The sequence below is a fragment of the Gavialis gangeticus genome, unplaced genomic scaffold, assembly GCF_001723915.1.
Source record: "Gavialis gangeticus isolate Ggan-Ray unplaced genomic scaffold, GavGan_comp1, whole genome shotgun sequence".
NCBI lineage: Eukaryota > Metazoa > Chordata > Crocodylia > Gavialidae > Gavialis > Gavialis gangeticus.
In genome coordinates this window covers 9,138,965-9,156,346 of record NW_017728996.1, presented here as the reverse complement: position 1 = coordinate 9,156,346, position 17,382 = coordinate 9,138,965, and the positions used below count along the sequence as shown (strand labels likewise).

At 45.9% G+C, this 17,382-nt stretch overlaps 1 protein-coding gene across 4 annotated transcripts in view; it reads left to right on the top strand.

Annotated features, from left to right (window-relative positions):
- The window catches only part of MEF2A (myocyte enhancer factor 2A), a 193,888-nt gene extending 181,994 nt beyond the window's left edge, over positions 1–11,894 (top strand). For all 4 annotated transcript variants that reach the window (XM_019504007.1, XM_019504010.1, XM_019504011.1 and 1 more), the window contains 2 exons: positions 6,762–6,888; positions 7,703–11,894. In XM_019504007.1, the coding sequence (XP_019359552.1) occupies positions 6,762–6,888; positions 7,703–8,036 (461 nt within the window). In that variant the 3' untranslated portion in view covers positions 8,037–11,894. The remainder of the gene's footprint in view (positions 1–6,761; positions 6,889–7,702) is intronic.
- The last annotated feature ends 5,488 nt before the right edge of the window (positions 11,895–17,382 follow it).

Sequence of the window (17,382 nt, the reverse complement as noted above, 5' to 3'; positions counted from 1 at the left end):
CTGACCCGTCTACTACTCTCTACCACTCTCTGGGTGTGACTGCTAAGCCAATTTGACACCCACCGGACCATGTAAACATCTATATCACAGCCTCTTAATGTATTTATGAGAATGGGATGAGATTCCGTATCAGAGGCCTTGCTAAAATCTAAGAAAACGACATCCATCTCTACTCAGGGTCTAAGCATTTTGTGACCCTGTCATAAAACGAAACCAGATTGGTCAGGTGTGATCTACCTGCTACGAATCCATGCTGGTTTCCCTGCTGCATTTTTTCCCACTGGACTCCCACAGATATGATCCTTCACAATCTTTTCAAAGACCTTTCCAAGGATGGAGGTGAGACTGACTGGCCTATAATTACTCGGATCCTCCTTCCTCCCCTTCTTGAAAATAGGGACCATGCTGGCCCTTTTCCAGTCCTCTGGGACCTGACCCGAGCGCCACGAGCGCTCAAACAGCCGTGCCAGTGGTTCTGCTTTGACACCGACCAGTTCCTTCAGTACTCTCAGATGAAGCTCATCCGGGCCTGCTGACTTGAACACATCCAGTGACTCTGCACCAAGCCAGCATCGACAGTTGCTGGGCTGGTGTCCCTCTGATGCATGTCTAAGAGCCCATTGGTATTCATAATTTACAAACCCTCTTTCCCTTTTCCTTGCAGTGATAGACCTTAGTGTAACTCAGTTGCTGAAGAGGCATATTAGTGAGGAGGAGAGAAGGTGCTCCTGAATTTTGAAGCCCCTGGCTTCTCATCCAGGGGTGGAAGGGTTGACTATGATCTTTCTCCTTCATTAGGAATTCCACGCTAGTCTCCTTCTCTTCCTGAACTCCCCATTGCATTCAGTCCTGTGCTAGACTGCTTTGTTCTTGCTCTAAGGCCAGTTTGTGTTTTATCCAATGAACCAGAAACCAGAGTCATGAATGCTGGTGCTACTATGCTAGAGAGAGTGTGTGCTGTTTTTTCCAGCTCTGGCTGGAAGCTGTGCTCACACTGCAGCTGGGGAGCAGGGGGAGGGGGGAAAGGAGATTGGAGCATGGAAGAGAAAAGGCAGTGGCAAAGGCACAGCCTCTAGCTCCCCACCCTGGTGCAGATCCTTGCTGCTTAGCCCCAGTGCTGGCATGTGCACAGGCAAAGCCTTGCAGCTTCACAGGCTAGATTCAGTGGTTCAGTAGGCTGTTTGTTGCTGACCCCTGCACTAGGCTGTTGTACAAAAGCCTTAAACATCTGCTTTGCATACAAAAGTAGTGGCATCACTGGCACAACCTCCATTTCCCATGGGTTAAAAGAGCACAGCCATTTCTGCATTTTGTGGTGAGCTCGCTTCTGCCGGTACGTGTTACCTGTGTTCTGAGATGCTGTGCTGGATTGAACCTCTTTAGGGAGACCAAATCCTGACTGCCCATAGATGTAAGAGGGTAAGAACTCAGGCGCTGAGGTACCTGGGTCAGAAACTGGTGGCTGTGCACCATAAGCAGCCATAAGGTTAGGTGGCAGCTACGTAGGAGTTTTCAGGAGCAGTTTTGGATTTGGGCATATCAATTCTATCCAAGTCTAGCTAGAGATGCCCAAGTCTGTTTGCTGGATCTGACCCATCACGCTTAAACTTTTAGCTTGAGATGATGTCCTCATGCAAAATTCACGTGCAGCAACATGCTCTCAGTTCCTCAGAGGATCAGTTAGAGACAAGCCACCCTTGAACTGAACAAACAATCTCGCCAGGACAAAAATTCTACCATTGTCCTTTTCTGTTAGTTGCTACCAAACTACCTGAACTTCAGAGGATTCACATGTTTCTCTGGTAAAGCTTTCATTCCTTTTAGAAACATTCTGTCTCTGAGCCATATTGCATCACACCAGGTATGCTGTCTTCTGCAGTAGGAGATGACTGATTATTCAGCAAAAATGGGCTGCAATCACAGTGCACCTTTCTAACTGTACAACACTGTATGTGGGGGAGGGAACAGACTTTTTCCAGACCTATCATCATCACTCACTATACACCTGAAGCAGAACATTTTACCACCCATTAATATAATAGTTTATTTTCCTATGAGCATTCATCCCAGAGTCTCACATCAAGAAATCCCCTGAGGGTTCATGGTGCAGAATAGCACACCCATCTCAAACATTTACCTTTATTCCAGTCACAGCTTGTTAGAGGTCTAGTTTCTTTGAGGATTATCAAGTGCAAATATGTCTTGCTGACCGCAGATTGAATTCAATGGATGAAAAGAATGAAGCTGTTAAAAAGAAGGAATTTTCTTCAGGCTTGCAAAACAGCCCTGGATTTATCAGCTCATGAACAATTCTCCAGAAATGACAGTTTTATCTGTGCAGAAAGATTGTGATGCTAATGAGGGGCTGTTCAGTGTCACTTGGATGAAAAACAGCAATTAATGAGAGAGATGTGGATAAACAGCTGGTCAGTTTGTTCAGCTACCACATCAGCCATATCCTTCTGAACCTAGCTGTCTTCCTGGCTGTGCGAGGTCCAAGTTGAAAGCGAATCACAGTCTGAGTAGGTTTCATTGGGCAATTTTCTTTTTAAGGCTATATTAAATATACTCCAGGTGGAGGAATAAGTTTGTTAAGTAGTACGGAAGGGCCAGGCTTCTGAGACCTTAAAAGCCAAGGCCCTACTGTTCAGACTACATAGAAATGCTCCCTTCAAAGGGCTACAGTTTAATGCCATGAGAAAAGATTCATTGTCCACCCACTGCTGCCATCACATCCAAGTATTTCTTGCTTGATTTCTTCTTGGTTGGTTACTGTGCCTGGAATCTCCCCCAAAACCATTAGACAGCTGCTGAAAGGGCATACCACATGTTTGAGACTCCTGCTGTCCGGCACTGGGACTCTTAAAGTTTCTGGCCCATTGTTCTACAACAGGGTTGTCCAACTAGCAGGCCTCAGCCTGCATGGAGCCCCCCAGGAGCTAACCTGTGGCCTCAGGGCTCCCAGTTCTGGCAGCCCTCCCCTCATCGCTCTTCTGCTGCTGCTTCTGCCGGAGTCTCCAGGTTTTCTCTCTTTCCTCCAGCTTCTGCTGCCTGTCTCTGCCTCTCGAGGCAGCATGGCCCAGCTTGGCCCGTAGGGCTTAGGCAGCCTGTAACCATGGGGCATGGGGCAACCTGGAAGTGCCAGTGAAGTGCAGTGGGAATTGTCTGCTGCATGGGGGAGGTAGCACATGGTGCAGTGGTGACAGTGCAACTGGAAGAGAGGTGGCCCTGGCAGGGAAATCAAGCAAAGAAAGCAAGATACTTGAATGTGGCTGGAGCTATCCACCTTTTCTCATGAACCTGGATAGCCCTGATCTGCATTGTTCTACAAATGTCACACCAGTTGTATTACTTCCAGCATAGAAATGCAAATCAATAAAGAAATAGTGCCAGTGTTAACTGTTTTAGAAGAAAATACTTGGGTTTTATCAATGCACGTATATTGGCACAAACTTTTCCCGACTCCCAGTGATTGTTTTGGTTTGGACTTCTTGGCCTTTGATGTCTGGGGGTAAAGAGGAAGCCTAATGGGAGAGAAGTGTTAGAGGTCTCCAAAGACATTTTAATGTCCTTTTGAGACCTGAGGATACTTCATATCCAACTACCTGTTTGTATCCCTTCCAACCTGTACAGTTTGCTCAATATAATATACCATCCACAGAAAACTTTCTGAGTCCTGAAGGTGGCTGTTATCTTCATCTTTTTTGCCTTTTGTAGACACGATGGATTTAAGACCATCTTTTTTTTGGAAAAGTTGTGTGGCCAGAGAGCCAAATCTCTCAGTGCTTTTCAAAGTTTTGTGCGCTGCACAATCCTTTATGGCTCAGCATCTTCACAGTTTTAACCCCCAACTTCATGGTTTAGTGATATTTGTGATGAACCTGCCTATAAAAGAACAATTGCTTTTTTATTTTCTCTCATTGCTTTTTTTTGAGAGAAAATATTACCTTGCAAGTATGTCCTGCCTCATTCACTTAAAACTTGTGCAGCAGGAGCAGATTTTTACCCAACCTCAGAATATGAGATTTGTCAAAGCTGTAACATGAAATACTTCTCATTTCACAGAGCATTGTCTTATTCCAACAGTGTTGGGGGCGAGGACACTAGGTATTACCTATTTGAATATTCACCTTGTTTTAGCTTACGTAGGATCTGCAGAAGTAACATAAAATCTTCTTTTCCTTGATCCAAATGCAAATGGCAATCTGATCCCTCAGTGAGGGGTACAGGATATATCCCTGCAAGGACAAACGCACTCTTTCACCACTAGCTGGGTACTAATCACATCTAGCTATAACCCAGATGCAGCTTGTCACTAGAATTTAGCAGGGAAGTATTTACCATCAGGAAGTGTTGCTTCTAAGTCTCACCAAATGTGTTGTCATTTGTAAATGCCCACCTTTGGGCTTTCTGTTATTGCTCCTTAGGCTTGCATAAAAGCAACAAACTGTGCAGCAGGGGTGTGATTGGCATCTCCAAGTCGCATACAAGGTGTAATCCAGCTGTTGCACGTGGAAGGGAAAGGTTCTTTATTTAACTGAGCTAGTCAGACCCATTATGAGCTAGGTGCACCTCTGCACCAGTACAGGTGCAGAGCCTTGTGTGTTTATCTCCCGGGGGTGGAATTGCCTAGTTCTCTTCATTTCAGACAGACCCTTGGCTTTGGCAACCTGTAAATAAGCTATAGTTACCTGAACAGAAGTGACAGGGTTTGGATGCCTGCAGTTCCTCTATTTAGGTGCTGCGAACCCCCACTCTTGCCCCCAACCCCTTAAAACAAGCTGCTGCTTAGCCTTAATAATACAAATAAGGCATAAAAATAAGTTTTTAAGCAATGAAAAGGCCTACGTACATCTCTTACCTCCAGTCTAGCCACACCCTTTATGTAGACTCTGGTGGGTCCAGACCTTCATCCTGAGTTAGCCCTTACCTTCCCTCTTTATGAAAATCCAGCCCCAAATCCTGCTGTACCCCTGAATTTTTGAGCCTGGTTAAACTGGTTTGTGAAGCAGTTGGGGTCAAGGAGGGCAGCATGTCTTAGTCCCTGGTGTTTGGTGAGAAGCTATTATCTGGGTTATTGCCCTTCTTGCCTGCTTGCATGCACACAGACCCTTATTGAATTGACTTGTTAGATGCATACTTTTAAACGCACTTACAACAATCAGGCATATAGTGCTCATAAATTATTACAGGGGAGCTCCAAATCTGTCTCCATCAGCTTGTATAGTGATGGAAAATATCTCAAGAAAAACTGAATCTTAAATAGCAACTTCCTGTCTTTTTAGGCAGATGTCACTGTATAAATTTCACTTGTGAGGATTCAGAAAGAGCCTGTTTAGGTTAAATTTTTGGTTTATCTCTGCTGGCAATGCAAAATAAGTTTCGTCTCCCTAGCATTTTGTCTCATTCTCAAGAGGCCAGAAATTTTATTAAGGAAGCTGTACTGCAAAGTGATTAAGGCAGGAAAGTGTTCGCAGCTTTCTTTTAAACCCTGAAAGAAAAACATAAGTGATAATGACGAACTGAAAATAACTCCCTATGTGTGAATGAGCAGCGAGAACTATCTAAGCATTATATCCTGGCCAAAAGTAACACCCAGTCATTGAATTGTTGATGAGAACTGAACTGTGTTCCTCTGCTGTCATAGAAAACTATCTCCAAATGCTTGAAAAAAAAAGTCTTTAAATAAGAATGCGACTTTAGTTTATGGGAGCTAAGTAATGTTGTGTACACAAAATGAGTAAGAATAAGACTAAAGTGTGGTAAGAAGGAGAATTTGAGCTTTTTTAGCCCTTCAGTAATAGCTGTCTGCTTTTTAGCATTTTAGCCTAGTATTCTAACGTCTCACTCCTAGGAGCTGCGTGTTTTGGGTTTGCATAGATGAATGGGAAAAAAGAAAAAAAGCCTTTACATAATCACTGTGGGTGAGTGGCTCTTTCCCAAAGATGATGTTCATTGGTTTTATAGAATAGCTATAGTTATAGGACCTCATTATTTTGCGGGGGGGAAGATCTCTTTGATGCAGGTGAGAGGATTGAGCCAGGAAGCCAGTTACAAGCATCCCTACACGCTTCAGTGCCATCATAGGTCAGAGCAGGAGCAGCCTGCGGGCTTTTGTAGGCAGCCAGTTGGCAGTCATCACCAAGGAAAAACTTCCCGAGCCTGGGACAGCCAGTGCACAGCTGTGCTCGGTCCACACTGCCTGTACCTATGGCAGAAGGCAAAGTGGCCAGGAGCTGATAACACCTGTTATGATTATCACCCCCTCCCTCTCTCCTCCCAGTCCTTACCTTGCTATTCAGTGAAGAGCACAAAGGACTGAATGGTAGGAATCTGGCTTATAATCCTTGTCCAATATTAGGTTTTCTCCGTCAGGCCACATACATTATAGTAATCATTTCCATGGTCATTTTCTTGTTTCATTCTGAAGCTCTTGGAGAAATATACAAAAATGTAAATGATAAAACGTCATTTTCGTTCACATGCTTTTAGGGTAAGACCTGCCAGGTGAGGTGCGTGTCGTATTATACGTGTTAGTGTAAATGGCGCACTAATTGGCAAAAGCTCGTATTCTGAAGCCAAGGACCAGAGAGGGAGTGCATGTGAGCAGACCCTCAAGAAGTCAGTGGGACTCTGGGCAAATATCAGTGTGCACTTTGGGGTCCTGTTGCAGGACCTGACCTTGTTTGTGGGGGGCTGGATGCCAGAACGTTGATTCTGTAACTTGAACACAATATAAACTGCATTTCTTCTTTTTCCAGATTACTCGTTGACTAGTGCAGACCTGTCTGCCCTGCAGGGATTTAACTCCCCAGGAATGCTGTCTTTAGGACAGGTATCTGCCTGGCAGCAACACCATCTAGGGCAGGCAGCCCTCAGCTCTCTGGTGTAAGTAGATGCATGATGTTAACTTGCACTGCCCAACTGGGAACTTCAGCCACTTGGTTTACAACTGAATGACCCTGAGCTTGGCCTCGTTCAGTATCTCGCCATTTCAGTCTCTCCATCTGTGTCCACATATGGGCATTCTTCCCAAGTTCTCAGTCAGCACGTTTGGTTGCAGTACTATTATTATTTAAGACAGGGACATTGTCTTCCAATTTGTCTGTCTTGCACATAATTCGTTCTTCTAAGTACTAATGCTTGGCAAGCAACAGTCACTCTAGACACATCTTACTAAGAACTTGAAAGCTTTAAACACATTTGGGGAGTTAAGCATTTGTTTGTCTTGATTCCTTTATACACAATTAAAATATAGAACTGTAGAGTTGGATACAAAAGGGCCCAGCACCAACAGGATGAGTGTAACTAAAGCATTATCTACTTCACACTGCTAACGTTACCTCAGTCTCGTCGGTTCTGCTTAGTCTCAGGCGCACAGAACAAAGTTTATGATGGTTGTAAAGTGATGCTGTAGCCATGATAGTCCAGGAATTACATAAGAAGCAGGTATCTTTTTATTGGATCAACTGCATAGTTAGGATAAAGAAGAGAGCTTGCTTCACACATCCTCCCAGTTAGTTCAGGGTGTTGGGATACACTTTGCAACTGTTGTCTTACTTTTGTAGCATTTGGTGTGAACTGTATTTACTTCTGTGTTAAGTATGCATCCGTTGTGAGAGTATGGGCTACAAAACCGCACAACTCCATGAAAATTAAATTTGTGTATGAATTGTTCTCTTCTTTGTTTAAATTCTCCCAGTGCCGGAGGCCAGCTATCTCAGGGTTCAAATCTGTCCATTAACACCAACCAAAACATCAACATCAAGTCCGAACCAATTTCACCTCCCCGGGACCGCATGACTCCATCTGGGTTCCCGCAGCAGCAGCAGCAGCAGCAGCAACAATCACGGCAGGAAATGGGTCGCTCCCCTGTTGACAGTCTCAGTAGCTCCAGCAGCTCGTACGATGGCAGTGATCGGGAAGACCCGAGAAATGATTTCCATTCGCCTGTTGGGCTGGGAAGGCCGCCAAATTCAGAAGATAGAGAGAGCCCTTCAGTGAAACGAATGAGAATGGACACCTGGGTGACATAAGCACTCGGTGTGGTCACTCCTCTTTTGTGTTATCATAATGAACTGTCCTGACATATCTAAATTTATAAATAAGGACATGAAATAAGTATGTTTATATGTATATACATACGTGCATATATATATCATCACATGCATATATATGTGCGAGTGTGTGTAGCATACACAGAATCATCAGGCACTTACTACGAACTCCTTGTATAGCTGCAGATGTCCCATGGTAAAAATATAACAAAACAATCCTATAGGCATTGGGCTAGTCTGGCACTTACCTGGACTTGTTGTTTTAATAATATAACCTGTTTTGCAAAGAAACATTGTACCCGTATATAATCCTACCACACTAGATTGCAGAAACCAAGAGGGCTCGCCTGTAGTAATGTCCCTATGTGTTTTATTAAAGCCGTATGGTTATTTGTAGTTAAGAAACAATGCTTTGTAGCAGCAGAGCAGTAGAAAAGCAGGAAAAAGAAAGCAATACTGTACATAAAAATGACCTTTATATTACCCAACCCGGCATGGGTCTCTATTGCAGAGGGTGCATGGAGAAGGGCTGATGCTATAAAAACCTGTTTTGCACGTGCAAAAAAAAAAAAATGTATTGGGTCAAAAAGTGATTTTTAATGAATAGAAGTGAAAGAGAGAGAGAGACACAAAGAGGTCGCATGAAATATTCAGAAAATATTAGCCTAGAAAATAGAGCATTAACAAAATAAAAGTAATATATTAAGTTATAATTGGAATATGTTTGAAAAGTTTCTTTACGTTCCTACCTTTGAAAAATATAGAAAGAAACGGATTTTAGCTCATGTATATTTTATATTAAAGAAAACAATACCCTTATGAATTGAAGACTATATATAAAAGTTATATACAGTACTTTTGAACACATTCTGCTATGAATTATTTATATAAGCCAAAGCTGTATGTTGTAGCTTTTTTGTAGAGTATAGTTTTATCTTGTTATTTTGACTTTCTAGTTTTTGCTTTCAGAAGAGGAAAAGAAAAACTTGCAGGCGGAACCTTGGGGGAAAAATAAGCCATGAACACTTATTATTCTATATGTAAATTAAAATTTGAGCCAAACTCTTTGTGTATATAGCATCTTAAATATATTATCACCTTTGGTGTAAGTACCTATGTATTGTACGTTCACCAGATTAAAAAGTATATTTTTGTGGATTGACGCCAACTTGAAAAAGGCGAGGTCCTTATTAAGTAGAGTATTCACTGTTTAATATTTACTATTTTGTTAAATATACTGTACTTTCTTTGGATTTTAATTATTATTAATATTATTATCCAGATTTTTCAGAGGGTGTATAAAGGGGTTGTCCCCCTCACTGGTGGTGAATGTGTGCCGTTCAATTGTAATCTCTGTGCTGTATGGTTAAGCTTCATTATACATTTTATATATATGTATATAAATAGCAAAGTGGCAAAAAAAAAAATCCGGTGTTAAGTTCATCATGCATAAATATTAAAAATCTGTTACAACACATTTTAAGGCATTATTTTAAAACTGCCTCTTCTGAGAGAAAAAACACAGTGGAAAAACTTGACCTAATTACTCATGTTAGGGAAATCGCACACATCAGATGAGCACAGAAGGTTTTGTAAGTGGTAAGTGGTTTGGGAACAAAATAGTTCTTTGGAAATAAATCCTCTCTTCTCTCCTTCCCCTGTTCAAGAAAGGGATCGATGAATCCAGAGGTCCAGCATGTCATGTAATTGTTTAGTATCTAAAGCCCATCTGAAGTACCCTGCAAGTAACTTTTTCCCGCGGTGGGACACTTGCCTGAGCAACACTACAGGGACATCAACCGTACTGTCATCTCTCTCGTCATTATTAGGCTGCCTGCAGATTGATACTGTCAAAACAAAAAAGAAGCTAAAACTGTATCTGTACAGAAAACATCTCGAAGGGGCTAAACACGTGACACAACTGACTTCTCTTTAGTGAGTGTGCTTAACTCACATTTTCGATTAGTGATCTAATGGATGCCTTCGGGCCTGTGCTGTTGCTTGCTGCTTTTTGTGCATGCAAAATATCCCTCTTCCCTAGGAACCAAATTAAAATGTGGATTTTGAAGAAATAATATAAACATTACTGCTCGCAGCTTTAATGATGGGGGGAAATGAAGAGGCGGTCGTGTTGCATACAGCTCCCCGAATTGAAATTCCCTGATATTTATTAAAGAATGTTTTCCATGGATATTTAATACCGTTCTTCTTAAAAAGGGAATTTTCTGGTCAGTAGCCACTTTAACCCAGAAACATGGGAAGGAAATCCATATGAGAAACCATTCCTCTCTCATATGCTTGTATAATGAATAATCAAAGAAGAAACGTACCACAGATGGCTTCTAAGACACCGATGGTGTTGTCACTGTTACTTCCAGGGATAGAAAATTAAAGCAAATGGTTGGGGCAAAATTGAGTTCCCCTTTCAAATTAACATATTTAGTAAATTAAATCAAGGGAACGGTTATTGGCTCAAACAAGCCTACGAAAGAAACCATCATGCTTATCACCTGGCAACAATTTCCAAAGTAATTCAATTCACTTACCACTTCTCAGGACCTTTAATGCTTTGAAAAGCTATGTGATTTTTTTTCATTATTTATGCACATATATGAACTTTGCTGTACATTGGAGTGGGAGTTCTGCATTCACATTTACTGTCTATTTTCTTGTGTGCCTTACGAGATGGCTTTGCTGACTGTATCTCAATAGTCTTTATTTCTATGCAGGTTTATAAACAGCGCCATTATGTTTTCTAAAACAATGTTACATAAGGTTTGGAGTTTGTATTTAAGTCGCGCCAACTGACTACTTTCAATTTGTTCGATTCTTAGGACCTGAGGATCAGACTGTTAACCTGTAGCCCATAAAATCCTGGAAAGGACTCCATTAGATAAGGCTTTGTGCAAACATCCCATATGTCTGCGGAAGAACCTCACACCATGACAATAATAAAAGGGGAACTCTGATTTTTAATAACACTAATAGTGTAACTTTGAAACATTACTTTTTTAGGAGATGTAAAACTGTTTTGTAGAAAAGAAAAAGACATAGCACAGGAGAACATTTCAGCAATCGAAAAAAAAAAAAACAGGATTTTTTTTATTCAATGAGCATAAGACACACGGATCAAAGTTGCAGATATATCAAATCTAATATGACCTTGTTGGATGCAAATTGATTTGAGAGAGTTTTATCAGCTAAGATGACAAATCACTGCTCTGGCTTTGAGGTCTAATGAGTAGCATTTAAGGAAAAAAACAATCAGGTTTGTCAGAGAAAAATGCTTTAGCATTTCCTTTTGCTGTAAAGGACACTAATGTATGAAAAACTTTTCTAAGTTATTGCGCGCACAAGAAATATATAGTAAATAAGGAACATAATAACTCCTAGCAGTTGATCGTGGGAAGAAGTTAAATTTAGAATGTGAAAGAAAGACTTGCAAATGTAAACCTTTACTTCTTGGTAGAAACTTTCCTCACTTTGCTGTGCAAGAGAACACTGCTTTGCTATATTTAAAATGGCTTTTTTAAAAGAGATTTATGTATTTGGTAAATGTTTGTAGTCAACAGTTCACACGAGAAGCTGTTCACGGTTTAACGACAATAAGCCGTTTGGCGGCACAAGCTGGACTTTGTTGCCATCCTTGAGACGAATCTTTTAAGAAAAAAAATAAGTTAATCTCAAATTTTTTCCCTGAATGTGTTGTTTTTTCTTCATTATACAATAAATATTCTAGTGAACTTTTTATCGAATGGTTAAGAAAATGCTAGAGGTTGTTGTAAAATATTTGTATCCTGCATTCACTAAAGTAAAGATACTGGCTTTTACTGTGTACTCCGGACTCTGCATAATGTTTTCCCAGTCCACGTCCCTTCCTCCCTAGTGGCAGTCCCTGCAGCTTGACTCTGGCGCCCCCACGAATAGACTCAGAAATCCCTTCTGATGAAACTAGTTTGATAGCTGATGTGTAGAAAAGGACATTGCTCTTTCTTCCTGCGTCCCAAGTTAGGAATGCATCGCTAACTGCGTGTACGAACACTTGGAGCATATGACTACCGCTACGATTGGACACGTGCCAAGCCAAGCCTGAGTAAATGAATTCTCACGAATTTAAATAATAATTTGTAATGGTGAGAGAGCTTCAATTCCACCTGCAATGCTCTTTCCATTGCACTCGTGGAGCAGAGGGGCGTGTGCAGGGTGGCTCGAGAATGCTGGGATACTGGTGTAGCTGAAAGATGGCTGATGCACTTGGGAAGCAGCGAGTAAAAGTCACTCCCGCAAAGCGCTGGAACTCAGAATCAACGAGGCAGAAGCAGCCGTTGGGCGCACATGCCTCAAGTGCTGCTTGGAAAAGGCTTGGTGGCTGCTGCTGCCTCAGGTCTCGCAAGCAGTGGCCTTGCTGTCAGCTCTGGGCTACCCCTAGATCACGTCTACAGTTGGCATACAAATTGCCTTGGATAATACCGCACAGCCTAGCCTTCCACCCTGATTCCCCTTCTGGTGCCCCTGCTTTCTAGGAGAGGGCCTCCACATGCTCCAGGCTTCTTCCTGTTGGGAGCTTCTCCCTGGCAGCTCCAGACCCCTGGCCCATGCCTCCTACACCCCCAGCCCACACGCAGAGTGCTGCAAAGCAGGAATCCTGTTGCAAGAGGGGTTCCCATGTGTCCTTCCCTGTGCTTGGCTGGAAGGATGGCTGCTTGGCAAGGCGTGCACTAGCTGTCGCTAACTGTTCAGCTAGTAAAGCCAAAAACACCCCTTCGCTGAACAGCCCCAGACTCAAAGTCTGTTCTTGGGTGTGAATAGCCCACATGGAGCCCTATTGCTTCCCCAGTGGCCTAAGGGATGCATTTCTTGGAGCCCTCCCCATTGCACTAACTAATGTCCTTAGCTTGCTCTTTTTCCTCGTGTTACTTTTCTGGTAGTTCAAGTTCCAGGCTCTGTGCTGGGCATTTCTGAATGCCATGGAGGACTCTAGCCTGCTCATTGAGGCCTGACGGCTGAAAATATTCCCAGGGCAGCAACAGAGGCTTAAAAATCACAGCTCTCATTTTCCAGCTGGTTCTTGCAAGTAACTAGCTCAAGGCTTGGTGAAGTTTTTAAGGCCTGGCAGGCCCACGCTGTGGTGAAGCAGGGCTATCTGAATGGCTGTAGCTATAGGGAAGGCTGGGTCATCCTGGGAAAGGCAGGTAGTGCACACAAGAGGCACCCAGTCGTAGCACTGAACTAGTGATGCCCACTGGGCCTGTTGCACCACCCAGGCCAACATCCAGCTCCTAAACAAGGTTTAAATCCTGGGGCAGATTTTTAAGGCCTAGGTTAGCAACACCGGCTTCCCTTTGGAAGGCCCAGAGGCAAGGTCCTTGTGCTTGGCTGTAGTGCTGTAGAAACAGTCCCCTACCGCTCTTTCTGGGATGCCCTGGCAGCACACGCCAGGACTTGGATGGCTTGTAAACATTGAAGAGCTGCATCCTGGGGCAGCTTCTTTTTGTTTCTGGGTGTGGGTGCAGCTGGGGAAACGTGAGCACTAGTTCAGGCTGTCCAGCAGTCGCCCAGCCAAATATGGGGAGGGGGGCACCTACCTACTGTGTTGTGTTGGCGGTTTGTGCATAACATACAGCACCAACACAGAAGAGTGAAGCACCTAGCTGAGCCGTTACTGTGATACAGCCCTTTTGCCCACGGTGCTTTGGCCAAGCACATCTCTGATGTAACAGTTCGGGCCCAGATCTGAAATCACCCTGTGCGCCCTGCCTGCTGGGTGGCATTGAAGCTGCTATTCCCTCTTCCAGGTGTGCTCAGTCCAGTAAGCTAGCAGTGTTTCCACTGGACCCAGTTTCAAGGCATGGTGCTTTAAAATGGGCAGCCATCAGTGTGGGGGCTGTACCTTCACAAATGGTCAGACTAAATAAAGAGTAGAGCAGGGGTGGGCAAAATGCGGCCTGTGGGCCGGATGCGGCCCGCCAACCCATTCCAGCTGGCCCGTGGAGCCCCTAAAAAAAATTTAGAAAATTAACATTTATCTGCCCTGAGCTGCCTGTTATGCAGCCCTCGATGGCTTGCCAAAACTCATTAAGCTGCCCTCCACCCGAAATAATTGCCTGCCCCTGGAGTAGAGGCACCAGCATGCTGCTTTGGGGAGGGGGAGTGGGGATGGGAGGGGGAAACTGGCTGGCTCCTAGCTCCTCCATGACGCTTTTAGCCCTTGTGCTAGTGAAGGTGCCAGGATGGGGCCGACAGGTAACGCAGTGCCTATGTGGGTCCCACCTTCTCCAGCCACATGCACGGAGCTCGTGAGCACAAACCCTGTGCAGTCTGCTCAGCCTCGGTTAGCACGTGGGGTGGATGCATCCCCTAGACAGGCTCAGTACTGAAAGCCTGTGGGATGGCTGGTGGGCAGGATATATTGCTGTGCCTTTGGTGAATTTGATGCTGCTTTGTTGTCCGCAGGTTGCTTGAGACCCTGTGACATGGCAGGGCTCTGCACGGTCACGGCCAGGCTGCTGGCATGCCCCGGGACCAACCTGTGCAGGTACATATACACTTGCTGCAGCCACTGCAGTAGCTGCACTGGAGCTGTGCCCTACCGGGTTAGTGGTGGCTGGAGGCGGGGGTTTGGCTTGGAGAACTATGGTGTTGGAAAACACCAAGTTAATGAGTGAGCGTGCTGGGGCGAAGCAGTCAGGGCACTTCCCAGGCAGATATGGTTCGGTGCCCTGTCTGTCTGCAGCTTCAGGATCAGGCCAACAGCAAATGCCATGCGCGTCTGATTGCTGCCGAGGTGCAGTGGCTGCTAAACAATATCACAGCGACTCATGGTTACTGTAAGAGCTGTGATCCCAGCACTGCAATGTGTTGGCTGAGGCTTATGGACACACTGTGCTTAATGACTGGGGACTATCAATGCCGCCTGGCTGCAAGAAATGCCCAGGACCGTCCTGATGCTGTGCCTAGTGCTGTTTAACTTGTGTACCAGCCAGCGACTGTGGGCAGCCACACTGCCTCGCCACAGCAGGCTGAGCCCATGCAAGGGGCAGGTTGCTGTCTCCAGTGCTGCACTGGAAAGCCCAGCAGCAGCCAGGCTGCCTGCGGAGTTGGAGCCCAAGCCAGCAAATGTCATGTGCCTTTCCCACCATAACGCCCTGTTCAAGCTGAGGCCTCCTCAGCTTGAACAGACACTTGGGTTTGCTCCGTCCAAGGAGGCAGCAGCAACCAAGAGCCAAGGGCGGGTAGGGACATGGCTGAACCATGGAGGGGCTGAAGCTTTCTCAGCCTCCGGCATCTCACCCACGGCCACTTGCAGCTGGTTCAGTCACATCTTCAGACGAGAGGCCAGAGGGGCTTGGGCTTATGGTAAAGGAGTAGATTTAACCATGCACATAGGTGGGCAATTGCAACCCAAAGCCATTGTGATGTAAGAGCAGCTTGTGCTAGGGCTTCAGATTCCAGCTTAATTCTGGCTTTAGTCGTTTCTGCTGTTTCAAAATGTGCTGCCACGCTGACTCTGACCTGGGATGACATGGGCCTTTCCCTGGGAAGGCTGAGAAGAGCCCAGGCTTCAGGGCTTAAGCTGTCACCAGCTGGGAATGAGGCAGACGTGTTTTTGCCTCTCCTGAAGGCTCCTGGCTTCTAGGGGGAGAGGAGGGATGGGTCGCCTTCCTCTGAAGCATTGGGGTGTTGGTGCCTGACAGCTGATGCTGGCACGGTGGGAGGGCATTGCCAGTGATGCTCCCAGAAACCCAGAGATGCCTCTGCTCAGTGGCATGCGATCTGGGCTCAGAAAGGCCATTTTCCTTCCTCTTACAGAGCACGGAGGTGTCTGCCTTCCTGCGTGGCATGGAGAAGGCTCCTTCCCTAGGCTCCTCCGAGCCTATAGTAGCTCAACTGCAGGCCTGTTGTGGCAGCAGCAGCGGACTGGCAGTGCCCTCATCTCCGTGGCTTCCAGCTGTGGCAGGTTACGGGGGGTTCAGGGTACCGCTCCTTGCAACTGTGGGTGAGGGGTTGTAGTGATTGTGGTGGGGGCCTTTGGTGAAAGATCCCTGTGCCTGCAGGGCCTGGGTGTGATGGCCTAGGAGGCTTCTTCCCATCCTAGGTTCCTATTTTTGAGCCCAAGACCTGTGTCCTCACAGTTAGGGACTGGAAAGGGTTAGAGAGGCCTGGCACCTCCAGCACCGCAAGATCAGCTTGGACAAACGCTTGGTTGGGCTGGTTTAGACCAGTGGCATCCAACCTCTCTGGCAGGTATGCCGCACATTAGTCCTGCCCCCTCCACACTGCCACCCCTGGTTTAGACAGACATGAGCCTCCTCCAGTTGTGGGCTGGGGGGGCACTCGATGGGTCCTCAGGGCCTCTGTGTTTCTGATGTTATGGAAGTGTTTGACACCAGACCGGCTGCAGCCTGGAGGCAACTTTGCCTGTGCTGGGGGAACTGGTCTTGGCTGTAAGCAGAGCTCCTGCCAGCAGCAGCCCGCCTGCACGTGGTGACTTGCTGGGGTGTGTCGTGGCCGAAGTTAATGAAAGCATAACAGGGAAGCAGCCTACAGCCCCTGGCCAGCAGGCAGGACCCTGACGACGCACCCCTGCATGCCTGATAACCAAGGATCCTGGTTTTCTCTGATAAAAAAATCACAAATTCTCTGACAAAACATCGCAAATTCTCTGATAAAACCCCCAAAATCCATTATTAAAATTAAAAGCCCCCTGCAGCCTCCTCTAGCCCTGCTGGTGCCCCTTACTGGCCCCCAAAGCCATCCTGACCCTGCTGGTATGCCTCACTGCCCCCACAACAGCCCCCCAACCCTACTTGTGCCTCTTACACCCACCCACAGCCCCTGCCCCTGGTGGAGCCAGGGCTATGGGACCAGAGACTCAAGTCTGCAGCTCCCTGCCCCCAACAGCAGGCAGCTGCAGCAGAAGCAGCATGGAGCCGGCTCCCCCACTGGTGCTGCCTGCTCGGGCAGTGGCGGGGCCAGCTCCTGGCTCCCCACAGCCCTGCTGGTGCCCCCCAGCTGTGACCCACACGCTCCCTGTCCCTGCAAGCCCCACTTCATAGTTTCATAGTTTCTAGGGTCGGAAGGGACCTGAGCAGATCATCTAGTCCGACCCCCTGCCATGGCAGGAAGAGCACTGGGGTCAAACGACCCCAGTAAGGTGGTCATCCAACCTCCTCTTAAAAACCCCCAGGGTGGGAGCCTGCACCACCTCACTTGGAAGCTGGTTCCAGACTCTAGCCGCCCTGACCGTGAAGTAGCGCCTCCTGATGTCCAACTTAAACCTTCCCTCCGCCAGCTTGTGACCATTGTTCCTGGTCACTCCTTGCGG